This window comes from Salminus brasiliensis, chromosome 8 (assembly GCF_030463535.1).
Source record: "Salminus brasiliensis chromosome 8, fSalBra1.hap2, whole genome shotgun sequence".
NCBI classification, from domain to species: Eukaryota; Metazoa; Chordata; class Actinopteri; order Characiformes; family Bryconidae; genus Salminus; species Salminus brasiliensis.
Window position 1 is genome coordinate 9,703,339 of NC_132885.1, and position 12,446 is coordinate 9,715,784.

At 41.7% G+C, this 12,446-nt stretch overlaps 3 protein-coding genes across 6 annotated transcripts in view; all 3 read left to right on the plus strand.

Annotated features, from left to right (window-relative positions):
- spegb (striated muscle enriched protein kinase b) overlaps nt 1-3,792 on the plus strand; it is a 75,566-nt gene extending 71,774 nt beyond the window's left edge. For all 4 annotated transcript variants that reach the window (XM_072685538.1, XM_072685540.1, XM_072685541.1 and 1 more), the window contains one exon: nt 40-3,792. In XM_072685538.1, the coding sequence (XP_072541639.1) occupies nt 40-322 (283 nt within the window). In that variant the 3' untranslated portion in view covers nt 323-3,792. The remainder of the gene's footprint in view (nt 1-39) is intronic.
- Nucleotides 3,793-5,874: 2,082 nt separating this feature from the next.
- On the plus strand, nt 5,875-8,034 carry LOC140560550 (SPEG neighbor protein-like). The gene is made up of 4 exons (XM_072685026.1): nt 5,875-5,981; nt 7,112-7,419; nt 7,517-7,658; nt 7,896-8,034. Exons 1-4 carry the CDS (start codon nt 5,875-5,877, stop codon nt 8,032-8,034), a joined length of 696 nt encoding a protein of 231 aa, XP_072541127.1.
- Nucleotides 8,035-11,067: 3,033 nt separating this feature from the next.
- ctdsp1 (CTD (carboxy-terminal domain, RNA polymerase II, polypeptide A) small phosphatase 1) overlaps nt 11,068-12,446 on the plus strand; it is a 28,115-nt gene continuing 26,736 nt past the window's right edge. Inside the window, exon 1 of the mRNA XM_072685544.1 lies at nt 11,068-11,403. Within this exon, the coding sequence (XP_072541645.1) occupies nt 11,328-11,403 (76 nt within the window). The 5' untranslated portion in view covers nt 11,068-11,327. The remainder of the gene's footprint in view (nt 11,404-12,446) is intronic.

Consider the following 12,446-nt stretch of genomic DNA (forward strand, 5'->3'; position numbering starts at 1 on the left):
GTGTGTGTGTGTGTGTGTGTGTTTGGTTTTACATTCCAGGGCCCGTCCCTCCATCAAGGACTGCTTCAACAACTCTTGGCTGCAGGATGCGTACTTGATGCGCCTGCGGCGGCAAACCCTCACCTTCACCACCACACGCCTCAAGGAGTTCCTGGGCCAGCAGCAGCAGATTCGAGCCCAGGTGGCCACCAAGCACAAAGTGCTCCTGCGTTCTTACCAGAGCTCCGCCCAAACCCCAACCTCACCCACCTCACCTACCACACCATCTACACCTTCTACACTCTCCATACCCTCTACACCCTCCACCCCGGTCACCCAGTGAGCTCACCTTGGCTTTGCCAGACGAGGAATGTGGCCCAAGAGTAGCACTCCGGGGAAAGGACAGAGAGGCCCAGCCCCAGGACCACTCACTGTCACTGTGCTGACACCTGGCTGGGCCCTGGCCGGACTCACAAAAGGGGCCAGTTATTGGGCAGCGTGTGAACACATCCGGCACCAGCTCAGCTGAACTGGCCCCTATTCTGTGAAGAGTCAAACACGTCCTTAGTCAGACATGAGACTAGAAAAACCAGTCTCAAACACACAGACTCAAACACACACACACACACACATATACACACACACACACACACACACACACACACACACAGAACTCATCAATCTAATGCATTCATCAGCAGCTGGGGCCAGCATGCTTAGCGCTGCTGTGTTCATAGTCCTGACCCAAGCCCCACCCCATGCACATGCTTGCCCTGCCCCTGCACTATCTTGGCCCGTCCCATAATCCTTTTTATATTCTTCTGTCCACGACTGACTGTCGAAGTGTTCCTTGCATCGTGTCATTTGCAGTCAGGAACTGTGGACCCATCGTGGCTGACAATTGTGCCGTCCCACAAAAGCTCATCAGTTAACAAGAACACAGAGGTGTGCGACACCATTTACCAAATGTCATGTCAATGTAAACCTTTGTGGTGTTTCCCTATAATGACCCTGGGGCCTTGACCTTTGTGGATGGAAAAAAACAATGTGTATATCATTTTTTCTGCTAGTTTTTATGAGGTTGACAATTTTATTACAGGTAGTTGTTATACAGTAATCACAGTATCTGCAGAGTATTGAGCACTCAAGCTATTCTCACTGTAGTGCCACTTGATGTTTTACAACCAACTGAGTTTTGTCTTTTACTAACTTTTACTGTTCTTGGCAAAAAAAAACAAAAAAACATTGGGTCATACTTTGCAACCTGTGACTTCAGAGAAACGTTTTGATCAAAAAAACTGAAAAAGAAAAAAAAGATAGCTGTCCAAAGTCAAGCAACTTCTTGCAAAAAGGCCCCGTCTTCAAAACGATGCAGCGTAGTGTTTCTCCCGAGCTGCTGTGGGAGTTAAAATTGTGCAACTTATCTTATTATTTTTTGTATGTATTAAAAAGGTTGCCTTTCCATTTCAAACCCAGAATGTATTATACATCACAGACGTCCTTGCACTGGTTTTGTGTATTGGCCTTTGTTGAAGTCTTTTGAATGCACTGAAAACCCTTACTTTCTTTTTTTTTATTTGATATCTAAAAACCGGTGGAGTGACAAGCATGCGATCAATACAAATATTTCCTTTCTAGAACAAATAGAATAAATTTACTACCTGTGGCAGCAAAAGGACGTACTGTGGTATTATTCCTCTACTAAAAGAACAGGGGAGAGTTCTGCTTAGAAGCTTAGTACGTATTTCATTTAAGATTGATCAGGTTTTGAAATGCTTTTTCTAAACAAGCCCTGACCATAATCTCAGACAGGTAAGACAAGTAGGACAGAAAGACGTTAGAATGGCTCGGGTGTGACGAGCACATGTGTACTGAAGTGCTTAAGTCTCTTCTTGTGCATTTTCAATGGATCCGCACTGAAGCTGAAGACCAGCGCTGGTGCCCTGTCAACTTATCCTGTATTGTGTGTCTTACAAGTTGGTTCAGTGAAATTTAGCAAAATGTGTGTCATTAAAGAACAGGAAGGATGTGTGGCACAGACACAGTGGCCACTATGTGGAATGTTTAATGTGTGATTGCATCATTCTAAAACTAAATCTTAATGTGAAGTATAATTATTTATCAGTGAATGGAAGGAATGGTATTATTTAAAATAAAAACAATCTAAATGTAGAGACAAAGATATAGATGTTTATTTATAGAGCTGTATTCTCAAACCGGTCCCAATATTGGGAGCAGACATTGGAGGATACAGAGACAATGTGGACAATATGTAGGGTTCTGTGGAGCGTTTTGAGAATCATTGATTTCATTTGGACTATATGAGTAAATAACTACATTTTGCAGATCAGTGATATGAATTAGTGTGTTCATCCTATGAACTCAAATCTTCAAAGTGTTCAGAACATCTCAAAACTACTGCCTGATGCTTTACATCAGAGTTATTCAAATCACAGCCCTTGTGCCCCAGCTATTACAGACTTACCTCAGAGGCAAGGGTGACGTCAAAGTGGGATTAACCACCAGCTATCAGAATTAGGTTTGAGTACCTCTGATCTACCATGACAGGTTTTATGACAGATTTGATGGTTTGGAAAAACCTGTCATTTAAAACAGTCTGTGCAGAAACTTATAGATGCTTCAATTTCCAGATATTTGGCTTGGTTATGAAATGGCACGGGGTTAAGCAGTTGATCTGAACAATGGTTACTTTTCATTGTCATTTAATAAGAAGAATGAATATGACTTTTTGGTCATTTTAATAAGCACAGGATCACAAAACCTCACGGCTGTGTTTCAGTTCTTTGACTTTTTAACTTTTTGTCAATTGAGGCACATGATTGTAGATCTGGTCCTGTGACTGCCTGAGAATGCTGATTATTTTTATTGTCTAAATCTTACAGCGAGGTGCCAGAAGCCTTGAACCCTTAAACCTGAGAGTGTTCTCTTTGAAATGACACAGTGAACCATGCTAATAAGTAAAAGAGTTTCATAGACAGTGGAGATGAGTATTTTAGATCATCCTTTTTCTGTAATATGTGAGTGTGTAGCGCAGAATGTTAATGCCATGCAGTTTGTACAGCAGAATAGATTTTAAGCTGAGATTTATGTATCATCACTTTATGATGGTACCTGCTTGTGCACTGCCACCCCCTTTTTTAATCATTCAAAGGCAATATGGAACTGTTTGGGTACAAAAGTAAAGTCTCTTCTGGATACTGGTACACTTTACAGTGAGCCTAATGTTTACCCTGTTGCTGTGCCTGTTACACAGTTCCATGTTCACTTATTTCCGTTTTACGTCTGCTATTTATGGGGGCCTTTTGGTTGTTTTGTTTTTTTTGTTTTTTTTTGCCTAATTACTTTGAATAATAATTCATTATTATTATTATTATTATTATTGGTGTTTTTTCTGTCATTTTCAGAATTTTGTAAATCTACCATTTGCTGAAATAAGAGTGATTTGAACTCTTTAGTAAATAAGTTTTAAATGACATAAGTTTGGAACAAGCATTGCGGCCAACGACACGTGGAATACAGCAAACACAGCTGAGGAGCCCCAGACGCTGGTCTGTGGTTGTGAATAAGGTTTTGTATTTTTAGTTGGCGTGTGAGCGTTTGTGTACTTTTCCTTTGGATCATGCTGGGCAACCCTTTAATGTGAAACTAAACCAAGCTTTTCTGGAATGCATTATGTTGCACTAAAACAGTGACACACATGGACATGACGTGAATGTTTTACAGCAGTACGAAGTACGTGTGTATATGTGGAAAACATGATTATTCATGAAATAAAGTCGGTTATTAACAGTACCGCATCTGCAAATGGCAGTTTTGTCACCTGCGTCCACTTGCATGGTTTTATCAGCCTAACCTTTTCACAAGTGCCGTCCAGCGTGTGGGAGCCGACCGCTCCGCTTCAAACGGGACGCAACATTCAGCTTTAATTGTACTGATTCATCAAATCCCACAACACACAGCGCATCCCTCAAATGCAGAGTTTCCATCTTTATTAAGTTACCCATGCGAAATGAACTCACTCTGAGCAAAACAAGCCAGAACTTACATGATATAATGTTAATGACCCATTACTTTAGGTTTGCTGACCTGTTTTGGGTCATGGTTTAATCCCAGCACTGTAGTTGATTACACATGCAAAGATAAACTTCTGTTATTGCCGTACTAAAGATGAGTTAACTGGCCAAGCACCAGTCTTATCTTCTTGATTGAAAGTCAGAAGGTTTTCTAGCCTGCACTGTGGATGTTTGCTCATTGTGCTCAAAAAACATGAACAGTACAACTAGTTAGTAGTTTAGTTTAGTAGTCTAGTTAGTAGATTATGTTTGTCTAAAATTAAGTGACCAAACAGCCATAACATTAGTACTAAGTAAGGTAAAACACATTATCTTCTTCTACAGTGGTATCTGTAAAGGGATGGGATAAATTAGTCCTTGGGATATATCAGTTCTTGAAGGTGATGTGTTGAAAGCAGGGAAAATGGGCAGGTGTAAGGATCTTGTGGAGTTTTTCAGTAGAGGTAGATGTAGGCTTTCAGGTTTAAATTGGCTAATGTTGGACAAACCAACAGTAAAAACAAAATGCAACAAGAAGCACAGCTGTAAAACTGTAGATAAAGGTTATTTAGAGGTGCTTGTCTCTTTAATGTTCTTTAACACATAGATTATGATCTTAAAGTGTCTGAATACTGATCTAGTTTAGGACCGTTTAAGACAGTAATTTGTAAATTGCCTCTGTTCTGATTGGCTGGTTCAAAAAAACAGTTCAGGCTGAAACACAGGTTTAGCTGCCGTACGCATCACAAAAACAGTATATTGCTGCTGTCCAATGAAAACCATATATCTCCATGGTTTGAACCATGTAGCTGCTCTGTCTAAGTAATCCTTGAGGAATAGACCAATAGAAATGCTCTAAATGACTTAATGAATTAAATGAATTAAATTAAATGATTAAACTCATATTTTACATTGACCTTTTTTCCTTTTTTTTTTTACTTTTTTGCCTTCTCTTGTAAAGTCGCCATTTTGGAGATACATGTTTTTCTCTGGACAGCGATGTATATATGTGATTTTCACATATAGAATGTATGTTTTTAAAACTTGAAGTTTTTAAACTGGTCTCAAGTCTGGGTTTTCCACAACTATCCACTCCACGACAGAACCCTGTAGCTTACAAGACATATTACACTTTCCTATGACATCTCTAAAACCCAACAACTGGAGTTGTCCCACAAGAGGTCCATTAGCTAAATGTGTAGACGTACTTAGATAGGCCCAACCCAAATCTCTGAGGTCCCAGTGGTTACCCACCTGGGTGAACTTCCTCATCCGGGAGCACTCGTGTTTCATTCGCAGCCCTTCCTTTGGCATCTGACGCCACCACCCTCCTGTCTCCACACACTGTCCTGGGTAGCCTCCGGGGGTCTTTTAGCCATGGATTCACTATATAAGGTGCAGCTTGCCACTCTGTAACACTTGGTCCATCTTTTATCATTCTCGACAAGCCAAGCCAGTCGGTGGCAGGGATCCAAAGAAGGACAAATGCTGGTGTGGTATTTGGAGGCCTCCTCCAACCAGACCAGGCTGGTCCCACTGGTACCCTGTTTATAAAGCCAGGGTGTAGCAACACTGAGCGAGAGAAGTGATCCAGGAGCCAGTCTGGGGTGAGTTCTTCTTAAGTTTTGTACGATACTATTTTCAACAGTAATCACTATCAGCAATCAGGCATTTTAAGAAGAATTAAGGCCGATGTCTTGTATCACCAGATCACTAGAAATTTTCAGACTTCAAAATCTGATCTTAACTGTGCAAACGAGCAGCTGTTTTAGCTCATTTACACACCAGGTGACATGAACCCTGTGCATGATGTCTTTAACAGATGTCCAAAGTCAAGGCTGCACCCCCACCAGGGTGTACAATCAACATTAATGACCCTCAAGTACAAGAAGCAGCTATCCGCATCCAGGCTTCGTACCGGGGACATCGGTAATACACAACCACACCTGTTTATTACATATACAGAAGTTCAGTTGCTCGTTGTCTACAGTGAGTCTTGGTCTTAGCTTAAATTAGAAGCTTGTTGTACAGTACCAGTCAAAAGTTTGGAGACACTTGGTTGAATGTGTGCTGATCATCATCTTAAAAATATTTGATCCAAATGCTAAAGTTGCACATTGAACTGAAAGGAGATGATTTGGTCATATAGGCTATTAAGGCTATTTTTTGGTCTTGCTAAATGAGTAAATATGCATGTATTGATGTACATTAACATTAACTGCAGCTGCATAGTTGGGAGGTATTTCCAACCCTTACTCATACACACTGCCACAGTCCTACAACTTAGGCCTACTTGAAACACCCAACCCTTGACATCCTAACTACGGTGGATACCCGTGTGTCCCCTGTGTCTTCTTTTTTGAAAACAAAAATATGGTCACCCTAGCATTTGGATCATGTTTAAGATGATGATGATCATGGTCAGCACACACCCAACCAATGTTTGTGGATCTGTATAAAATGTAACATGTAAAGTGTTCATTTATGTTATAAAGACAGTACTTTTCATAGCAATGGATTTTGTCAGAGTCTAATGAATGTTTTTGGCTACAGATGTGAAAATGCCCACACAGCTTGTCTAGGTCCTGTAGAGAAGTCCTGCCAGTAGAATAGGACTCTCTGGAGCAGATAAACATGAACCTATTGACACCATGCTGCCTAATGCCTGGCGTGGACTAGAGGGGTATGAAGCCCCCCAGTATTAAGCTGTGAAGCAGTGGAACTGTGTTTCTTTGGAATAATGGGAAGATGCTCCATCCAATACTTGGGGGATGAGTTGGGGTGGGGATCATCTAAAATCCAGTAGAATGTCTTGTTCCCTGGGCAGTAGACAGTTAATCCAACAAAAGCAAAAACGCTTTTTAATACCTTTGTTTTAGGAAGAAACTATGAATAAGCAGGTGTCCCAATACTTTTGTTGTTTGAGCGATGCCTCAGAACAACCACTTTTGGGTCCATTTGAAGCATGTTTGTAATAGAGAAGATGTGTGAGCGTGAAGGTCACTTGATCCACATTATTATCTCTATTAATGGTTCTACTGTGACTGTTTCTTCTTTAGGTCGAGAAAGGAGCTTCGTGAAAAAGGGCCCCCGAGGTTTCTACTGGAGCTGAAGGATGTGCTTCTGGTGGAAGGAAGTGCTGCGAAGCTGGAGTGCAGAGTCAGCGCCTTCCCTGACCCCTTCATCGTCTGGTCGAAGAACGGGAAAGAGCTGAAAGATGGACCCAAGTACCGCTACGTGTTTGAAGACCCTGATGTTGTGGCACTAGTGGTGCGTGATGGGGAACTGGCTGACCTGGGCAGATACACTGTTACTATCAAGAATCCCTTTGGCCAGACCTCCGGTTCTGCCTGTATCATAGTGGAGGGTGTGTAAAACATGCAGTGCTTGTTATTAAATACATATCTGTGTTGTTTCAGGTCTTTGTTGTATTAAAAATATTTTCTGCATTCTTCTGAACACAGTTCCTGCTAAAGTCAACAAAGGACCGGACAACGTAAAAGGCAAGAGAGGGACCACGGTGGTGCTGAAGGCGGACATCAGTGGGGAACCACCCCCTGATGTGGGCTGGCTGAAGGATGGAGATGATATAGAGGAAGATGACAGGTAGCACCATTCACAAAAATCAGATAACAAATATCATCATCTTAAAGTCCGAATTAGGACCAGATTTCTATTCATTGTATAGATCACAGAATAGACACGCCGCCCCCCTCCCCAAACTAGTGGCGAAGGCCGTAATAGGCCTTTACTAAAGTAGTACTATAGTAGCTTCAGTCTGAACAGCTGCTGATCATTCTTCGTTGCTTCGTTATATTTTCTGGTGTGTCTGTTTCTCCTCAGGGTATTCTATGATGTAGGAGACACCAGCACCATCCTGACCATCAAAAATGCACGGTCATCGGACTCTGGAAAGTATGAAGTGTTTGTGGAAAACAACCTGGGAACGGACCAGTCTTTTGCTCGAGTGGACGTCCTGTAAGGGACTGAGTAAAGCTTCTCAGTTTTATCCCTTTCTGTCCGTTCATCTGGACTTCCTTACAGGTTCCTCTCCCTCACTACAATAAATATTTATCGGACTAAATGTTGCTTGTTGTGTACAATATGTTTTAAATATTTTTCATATATTTCTATGATGAATGAAGTCTCTGGATTCATACCTTGTTCTCTTTAATGTATTGCCAAAATTATTATTTGTCCAGGCAATTAAACTAGATTAAACTAGACAGGTTGTTGTAGTATATTTAGGTGTATATATATATATATATATATATATATATATGTATATGTATATATATATATATATATATATATATATATGTATATGTATATATATATATATGTATATGTATATATATATATATATATATATATATATGTATATGTATATGTATATATATATATATATATATATGTATATGTATATATATATATATATATACACACACACTATATACACTAATATGACCATATACAGTGAGAATAACAGTGGGCCTAATACGGGTCCCTGTGGCACACCATAAAGAACATCATGTTCTCAGGAGAAATATTAACCCTTCTGACATCGATGAACAATGTAAAGCCTGATAATCTGTGTTATCTGTTCTTTCTGTCTTAGCTATGATCTCTATATAAATACCCTATCTCTCATATAACTTCACTGTAAGCAAATTTAAAGCATGATGTCTAACAGAAAAGGCGTGTTGGATAGTAGGAAATAGGTGGGGTGGTGATCACCTAACATCCTGACCTCATTAACGCTCTTGCTGCTGAATGCAATGAAATCCTCACAGCAATATACTCCAAAGTCCAGTAGAAATCTTTCTTCCCTGGAGAGTAGAGACAGTAATCCAATAAAACCTTTTTTTAATAACCTCAATTTAGGATCAAATATGAATGAGCAGGTGTCCCAATACTTTTGTATTGAGAATAGAAGTGGGCCTAATACAGGTCCCTGTGGCACACCATAAAAAACATCATGTACTTATTAGAAATGTTAACCCCTCTGACATTGTACGAACAATGTGATGCTTTTTTTTTTTTTTACCAAAAAGCCTGAGAATCAGTGTTATCTGTTCATTCTGTCTGAGCAATGCCATCTATATAACTTTTAAAAGAATTTCAACACTATACAAATAAGAGGCCTTGGGCAAAATGCCCACCACAACATTCAGCTTCCTCTAGAATGTGATTCGAGCATCTACTAAATGCTGTAAACAGAAAATGCCCTTTTTCTTTTCTAGCTTCTGAATTCCTGGACAGTCTTCAGGACTGGACGTGAATCATATTTTCTGCCAGTTACTACAGTTGTCTATAAAACTCCCATCTTCACATAAACTTAAAGACTCTGACACGCAACAAAGTCCACCTTAACGAGGGATCGCAGCAGTGACAATCGGCACGACTCCAGGCTGTCATTACGGCGGTGTGTAACAGGTGTAACAACAAGTGATGAAAAGTTGAATGTTTGCACAGATGTGTCAGTGTTTGCCATTTAAGGGACTGAATGCTGGCATTCATAACCGTGGGTCCTGAAAGAACATTGGGCTTAATTGGATATTTGGAAAGTAAACATATGATCAAGATGAAGTTATGAGCAGGAACGTAACATTTGTGCAGAAATGTCAGCACTGGCCAAAAACTCACTTTATATAGGGGCAGTGGTGGCTCAGCGGTTAGAGCGCCGGGATATCGATAACAGGGTTGTGGGTTCGATTCCCGAGCTCGGCAAGCTGCCACTGTTGGGCAGCTTGAGCAAGGCCCTTTACCCTCTCTGCTCCCCGGGCGCTGGAGTTGGCTGCCCACCGCTCTGGGTGTGGGTGTGTGTGTACTCACTGCCCCTAACACATGTGTGTGTGTGAGTGTGTGTTCACTACCAGATGGGTTAAATGCGGAGGACACATTTCGCTGTACAGTCCACACTGTACAGTGACAAATACGTGCACCTTTATCCTTTTTATAATACTAATGGTACAGAATACGACCCGGCTACAACACACATGCAATGCGGTTGCACGCTGCTCCCAAAATGTAACAAATAAATGAAATAAATTGTTTTTACATTTACAGAATTAAACAGTGAGGAAGTTACACAGCTAATCAGTTCAGTCCAGCCCAGGTAAACAAAAAAGTCGCTGTTAAAGCAAATTTAACAGAATATTTGCTGTGCATCGTGGTGCAGTGAAGGGCTGGACTTATGGAGGCCAGTTGTGTAATGGAGTAGACCCACTGTGGAGTATTTGGAGTGCAGCGCTCTATGAATACTAATGTCGTGGACCTGTGAGTGTGAGTTTGGCACTTTGAGGACTCTCCCTATTCTCCATTCTCCAGCGGACGGTTTCAAGGCCCCCCTCTGTTCTGACAACTACCAGCAAAAAAAAGTTCACAAAAAAGTTTTGAGAGTTGGAAAACTGAGAGAAACGGCAGGAAAACAGGCTGTTCGACTGGATTCGAGTACAAATGCATGTCCTACACGCACTAGTCTCTGCTATGGGTCGCTGTCAGCATTTTGAACGATGCAGTTTGACAGAAAAAGGCGCATCCTCCTACGACGAGGCCGAGATCTTTTAAACTTTGTTTTGCGTGCTGGATTTTGTAGAATTTAAAAGGGCAACGCACTTCAGGTGGCGCTCCGTTGATCATGGGTTGTTATTGAACTACAATTCTTGCATTTAAGTTGTGTTTGCTAAGCTTGTTTGCTTATGTCTTGTTTTTATTTCGTTTTATTGCTTTTAAAATCGTATTTAAAAAAAATAAATAAGGGTTTTATATAGACGATATAAGCGTGGGGCCCACATCGAAGGCAGCACTGAATTGCTTTACTCGGACTACAGCCTCATTATAGCCCCCGGTGTATGATTTTTTAAGGTTAAATATTATAGTAAATACACCATAAATATGAATATGGTCATTATTTGAACGCCGTACCCCATATCTCACTAAGCGGACCCTCCCTGGCCAGGCGTTGCCGCTTTAAGACTCGGGGTGCCTTGAAACCGCCGAGTTCCATGTTTGTATCTGGAGTTTGGAGCAGAGCTGAGCTCCATGTTGTATTAAAGTTTACCAGCAAGTACCGAAACTTTTGCTCTTTGCTTTTCCCCCGTTTCTTTCGCTCCTTTCCAGTAATGAAAGTGTAAGAATCGCCTCCACTGCGGCGTGTCAGCGCATTATGCACTTCCCGGGAGTTTTGGGGGTAGTTGTGAAGTTTTAACGCGGGCGCTGCTGCGTTTGGTTGGACAGAAGTGTTTTAAAGGTTTCTGGACTTGTGCGGATCTCATGGACCTCCCGTCCTCGTCGATAATCACGCAAGTGAGCAGGGACGAAGAGGCGAGCGCTCCTCTCCGGGAGAAAGGTGAGCTGGATGGGCTTTGGACGGAGGCAGCGCATGTGGGCGTCTGGAGCGGCTTGGTGGAGGAGCCACCTTAATCCGTTCCACCTTAAACGGTGCAGCGGCTCAGCGGCGTGCAGGCGCCCCTCCACCGCTGCCCCAGTGCAGCTGCCTGGCTGTTTAAGGTGGAACGGACTAGATCTAGTAGGAAGAGCTTCAGCTTCAAGTACTGGATGTTTAGAGTGATTCTGCTGACATTACAGCCAGTGCTGAAGAATATTTACTGGAGGAAAAATAGGATAATAAATTAATTGATTATTAATTAATTCATTAATTAATTCATTAATAAAAGCTGCAAGTAATAGTAATAGGGAATGTCCAAAAACTAAAGGGCCTCCAATGTAGGTAGCTAACATTACAGCTGAACAGTTGTATCTGTCACTGATAACAGAAGAGGGAAGTTGTTCAGAAACACTGTGTGTAGCAATATAATTAGTGTGTGTGTGTGTGTGTGTGTGTGTGTGTGTGTGTGTGTGAAAGAGGGAGAGAGTTCAAGTGCATGACCAGTTGGTGGAATATGCCCACTTTTGTCATGCTGTTCAGTAAAGGAAAGTGAAACTCTCATATTGTGGTTTCCAGATGAGCCTGGAGTCACACAAAGCCTGCTAGAGTTCATGCTTTCCATGATCTCATTTTATTCCTCTGTTGGAGAACATCTTGATGACCTGCTGCATCCTGAACAACAAGGCTAGGCGTGATCTGTTTAGTTTAGTATGGTAAACAATGCTGGTTTGGCTTTAACTGTTCAGGCCCAACCCCAACCCCGACCCCAACCCTGACCCCAACCCCGACCCTGGCAGCATTCAGAATCTAGGCGTGTGTTTCCTCCAGAAGATCACGCTCCGAGCAAGCTGATCGGCTGAAGCTGGTTGTTTCGCTTTGACTGGCATGATGGGAAATAAACAGTGTAGTCTAGGTGCCGTAGTTGAAGTTGTGTTTGAAGCCGGAGCCTGGTCTGGCTTTACAGTAGGCCTCACTGTCACCATAGTTGGGGCTGGTTTCCTGGA